At 36.8% G+C, this 5268-nt stretch overlaps 2 protein-coding genes across 3 annotated transcripts in view; one reads left to right on the top strand and one right to left on the bottom strand.

The window, feature by feature from the left end:
• Positions 1 to 4230, bottom strand: part of LOC101863330 (LYR motif-containing protein 1) — an 8376-nt gene extending 4146 nt beyond the window's left edge. The window contains exons 1-4 of the mRNA XM_005092932.3: positions 4101 to 4230; positions 2245 to 2431; positions 621 to 681; positions 62 to 93 (exon numbers count right to left, since the gene is read on the bottom strand). Of these exons, the coding sequence (XP_005092989.1) occupies positions 62 to 93; positions 621 to 681; positions 2245 to 2406 (255 nt within the window). The 5' untranslated portion in view covers positions 2407 to 2431; positions 4101 to 4230. The remainder of the gene's footprint in view (positions 1 to 61; positions 94 to 620; positions 682 to 2244; positions 2432 to 4100) is intronic.
• Positions 4231 to 4346: 116 nt separating this feature from the next.
• Positions 4347 to 5268, top strand: part of LOC101863571 (SUN domain-containing protein 1) — a 32960-nt gene continuing 32038 nt past the window's right edge. Inside the window, exon 1 of one of the 2 annotated variants that reach the window (XM_035968379.1) lies at positions 4347 to 4854. In XM_035968379.1, the coding sequence (XP_035824272.1) occupies positions 4730 to 4854 (125 nt within the window). In that variant the 5' untranslated portion in view covers positions 4347 to 4729. The remainder of the gene's footprint in view (positions 4855 to 5268) is intronic. The other variant, XM_035968380.1, reaches the window with a different exon arrangement.

Consider the following 5268-nt stretch of genomic DNA (forward strand, 5'->3'; position numbering starts at 1 on the left):
GGGGGGGGCACCTTATAATGCAAGAACTTCTTTTTTCTGAGTACAAACAAAAGCTACTCACCATTCTAGGATATGGTGTACCATAGTGTTCAGCTGAAATAAAAAGTATGAACTGACTTGAAGTGTTGCAGGTATGGAAACAAAATCAAACTTCAAACAACAAAATTGATTATAGTTGATACCCATTAGAAAATCCTTTCGCACAGATATAACAAACAACTGCAGAATTACAACTTGAAAGAGTAAAAAGTTACTGTCCGTCGAAATGGTGCAGCTCCAGGTTCTCAGTGAAGGTCAATGTGGCTCGCTAGGAGTAACACACAGCCAAGAAGTTACAAAACTACAAGCCAAATTTTCAACCATATTTTTTAAAACGTTCTTTGCCAACTTCAGCCTTGAGTTTCCTTACCTCCCATTCCTGGGAGTTTCCACATAAAGAGGTTAATAAAAAGACAGTTTTAGTTTTTAGAAAAGGAACAAAGAATTTTCTATTCGATAATTACATGTAAATCTCATTTCACCATTTAAAAACACAAAATAGAACATGAAAAATCACCAATTCACTAATGTTCGGGCATGTGGGAGGAAGCACTTGCTTTCACTTGATTCAGTAATCTCACCTAGCCCAATCCTTGTCTCAGCCTCTTTGATGTACTCTCTGATCTTGCCTTCATCCGATTCCTGAACAAAATCAAACAACAGAGATGTAATAAGCCACCCAGCAAGCATACACATATAATATGTTGAGTAGACAAAGCTAGAGTGTTCTCTCACTGAATCAGGAAGTGCACAGTCTGGAAATATCCCACCAAATAAAGGGTCTTCAGAAACAATTTGGTACATTCTGTGACAAGCGCTAACAACACATGGTGTTGACAATTAATATTGCGCACCTCAGTGACCCTACTTTTTATGAATTCTTATTATTATAAAAGAATGTTCAAGCATAATTTGAGACCAAGGATGCATCAGAGTGACACATGTGCCCTTGGCTGAGTGCTACAATGAGAACACAAACCAAAGAACTCATAATAAACTTTGATGTCAGAGGTTTTGCAGACTGGTCCTGGTTTCCCACTAGTAAAGATTGGGCTATTTGGTTTTTCAACAAGACTTGTTTCCCCATTTTATGTTCTTAGTGAAATTCATGTCACATAAATAATGTTGGGAGTCCAGCAAACCTAAAAAGTTGTATGATCAGCGGTTCATTTGAACTGAGCTGAGCTTTTTGCAGATAAGACATTGACACGCTTTTTCATCTTTTCATTACCCTAGCTAGAACTCGCAGGCAGTCAAATGAAGGTTCTTCATCCAACAGTGCCTTTGATTTTTTCATAAACAGACCCTTTTCCTCTATACTATACCGTTTAGTACGCACATAGTGAACAAGCACATATCAGTAGCGAACAGGTTTTCAGGTCCCCAATTTTTTCTTTCATATATTGATTGTATATATCTCCTTATCTCAGGCAAACCGCTCACAGTGGCTCGCCCTCGGAACTGCAGTGCCAGTAAGCCGCTGGTAGTAGCTTGGGCTCATTCCTTTCAGATGACTTCAACTTCCAATAAGTTTTCTGCAACTGCTGAAAACAGGTCTCTTTTATCAGGAGCTCTTTCATTAGAAAAAAACTATCATAATAAGCTCACTTTGATTTAATGACCAATTTTGTGATGAATTGAATGTCACTTTTAGATTGCATACCAAAAGAGGGCCCCTGCATAGTGGGTTTACCCCTTTACCCTCCCCCAGGAGAAAAAGAGTTAAACTATGTATAGCGAAGTTTGTTCATAATAAAAAGATCCTGCCGATTTAGCTATGTGTGTGCGCTAGATTTTATGAGACAATAGTCTCTCACATTTCCGGCTGTCATAAACTATGTTTGAAGATAATTTCATGCTCATGTACCTGTTGTGAACAGAGATTTTCCAGTTTTCGGAAATATTCAAAGAAGAATATTGTCCAGGCAGTTTGCCATATAATATATCGGTATGATAAAAGCTTGATGATCTACTTTCTTCAGGGAAAGATATATATATTGATCTTTCATGAGTGTAACATGCTCATTAAACTATCACTTTTTTTGCTACTATTTTTTTCTTTCCTGGAAAAGGTGGAAAAAATGGGAGAAATAAATTCAAAATATATTCATTGACCATTTCCGCACACAATGGAAATGCTCATGGTATTTTGGTACAAGAGGTCAGTAGCTAACTTCAAGAATAACAAACCCCAACTTTACTCACTTGCTTATTCTTTCTGAACAGGCGTCCAGCCTCGGAGTAGATATATTTTTGTTCTTGTTGAGTCTCCTCTGATAGTCCACTAGCTGATGTCCATGACATTGCCATGCGCATTATCCTTCTGTACAGAGACAGAACTTGAGAGCGATGTACAGCCACACTCATTTTGAGAAAGTTTTAGCTGCAAAATCTGAACAAGGGAAGAAATACAATTGCACATAGCATAAGAACATTTTTTAATACAATCAAAAGTACAGTCAAACCTTGTACTGCTGACCTAGGGAAGAGCATGAAGTTAGCGGTACAGCAGGGCTGGCAGTATACATGTATGTAACGGGATTGCACTGATTGCCATCTTGACTAGTGGTAGACCCTAGAGACTGAGACATCACCAGTCTTGACTCATCTTGATCTGCCATGCGCAGGGAACTTCTACTCCTTTAAGAGTTCTTTTCTAGAGAGAACTCCTGATGTCAATTACTGCTGTGACAGTTATCATGAGGATGATTGGATTTTAGCAGCCATTGTAATCGAATATCAGTGTTCAAATGAGTAACTATGGGTTTATAATGTCCCTTTTAATACTGTATAATTACTGTAAGTTTCGAAGATTCAGATGATAGGACTGAGCTAAATGGGTTGAAAGCCTTGAAAACTCCACAGAATTACATGAAGAGTACAAGAAAGCCCAGATGGGTACTCAACCAGGGCGTCCTTTTAAAGCTAATGCTGATCACGTATTTTGTAATACATTAATACAGTGGCAAACTATGAAACAAAATCTCTTTCCAATAAATGCGTAAAAAAAAATAGCCTACACAAAATCAAGGCCAAGGTCAATATATAACTTCAAAGTTTATATCCAACTTCCAGCAGTGCGAGTAGTTTCAAGTGTGCATTCCGTCAAAAGGGGTCCAAGTGTTGAAAGTCAGTTAGATAATAGTTTTTTTTAGGTGTAACTTCATGTTTTTGTCCTGAACAATTTCAATGATTGATACAAACCTATGATATATAATATTATAGATGTTTATTTCTCAAGTTAATGGTTAAGCATTAAGTCAAGTGATCTGTAATATAGTAGACTGAGAGTAGATAGCACACATGTAAATGATGAACAAAGCTAACACACACACACACACACACATATATATTATATCTAGCAGAACAGGCACAGTCACATAGCGAACAGATTTTCAGGTCCTGAATTGTTCCTATATATATTGATATTCTTTGTAATTTAATAATAATGTACGTACGATAGCTTAAAATTTGATGAAAAGATTTCGGCATCCCACCAATTTTGCTTTTGTGCATGCTAGACAGTATGATAATGATTATAATATATTAGGCCTATATATGTAGGCTTATCTTACAGTACTTAATCTAAATTTAATCTATAATGGTACATTACACAACATGTAGACAGTATCATTGTCATATGACAAAGTGTAAAATTGTCAACAGTAAACACTAGGAGAGGAGTAGGAGGCTTACACTGAACCAGACTCCAGACTAGATCTACTTAATATACGATATGACTAAACTAAGACTTCTCATCTCTTTTTCAGTAAGACCAAGAGTTTTACAGCACTTGCAACACAATATAAGGTCATATAATTACCGAAGATTAAAATTAAAGGTGTTACAAGAGAGTAACAAACACAAAAAAGGAGGAGAGATCAGGACGGTAGATGTTTGAAGGAGCAAACCACACAAGAGCACCCGCCAACCACCCACTTCTCATCTGTGACTGCTGATTGTCATTGATTATATATTATATACAGTTTATAGGCTAGATCTAAGTCTTGCGAAAAAACGATGTCATGTAAGTTTAAAGTGAGGCAGGAGAACAAACACACCTCAGAATTTCATTGTTTAGTCACATGAACTAAAATGTATCATGGTGTAGTTGCTGTGAAATCAGATGACCGTTATTGGGAGAAAATGCAACATTCGGCCGGCATTCGGTCTTTTATTACTTTTATTTTTTATGTTCGAATTTCGTCTCGTGTCCTTGTTATTAAAAATCATACTTTTTGTAACCCCCCACAATCTTCATGAATGAATATGATCAAAGCAGCTGACATTTATTATTCAAATCTTATCTTTTCAATTTCATACTCTGAATTGAATTTCATAAAATTCACTCTGAGAGAATTGAGGAACATTTCAAAACAAATAATTTATAGAAATTCTATACAAAGTGCCTTGATGAATATCTCTTAAGTTTTCTAACTTATATAAATTAAAAAAATCAATTGTTTAAATCGCATGTGAATGCTACCATACTTTTGTTGGCAGTTGGCATAAAGCAATAGGAGATTTGATTTTACACACCTACACAAACAACTTGGCTTACTTTGCAGTCCACTAGGAAGACTTGAACATTTTAATTGTTGTACGGAAATTTATTTGTTTTTAATCACGTTTCAGTTGGCATAGGTTTATATTGTGGAGACCAGTATGATGTTTCACTCTGAAGTGTAGCATGGCTGGATCTGTTCATAGATCAGCCTTGAAATCTCCAGAATCTCCTCGGCGAAGTTGGTTGTCAGTTTCCTTTGAAGACCAGCAGCAACAGTTGCCGGCACGATCAGCAAGACGTTCCACCAGGTAGAGTAGATCTAGATATCTAGCTCTGAAACTGAAAGTTAGGTCTAGAACTAGATTTTAGTTGTGTATTATGTACTTTTCCATCTTGTCTGGTGAGTCAAAATCATTACTTGACTCTTTGTCGGCATCTTTGGAAATTGCTTTCCCGTTCCAATTGATAATTTGCCATGTAAGCGTGAAGAGTGGTTTTTAAAAATTATTATTGGTAAATTTTTACTTTCACTCCCGCACACAGATGCACTGTTTCAGGGGTCAAACTGCTGTACTGTTTACTGCAGATCACACATAAAGCCTCTAAAACTGTCGCAAATCAATTATTTTCAAGACAATTTAGCAATGCCAATCGGGCTTTCCCGCGAGGCGAAAATTTGGTCCTCGTTTACGGGCGATTTTGCGGACCCGGCCGAAGCGTAG

This window comes from Aplysia californica, unplaced genomic scaffold, assembly GCF_000002075.1.
Source record: "Aplysia californica isolate F4 #8 unplaced genomic scaffold, AplCal3.0 scaffold00055, whole genome shotgun sequence".
Classification (NCBI taxonomy): Eukaryota; Metazoa; Mollusca; class Gastropoda; order Aplysiida; family Aplysiidae; genus Aplysia; species Aplysia californica.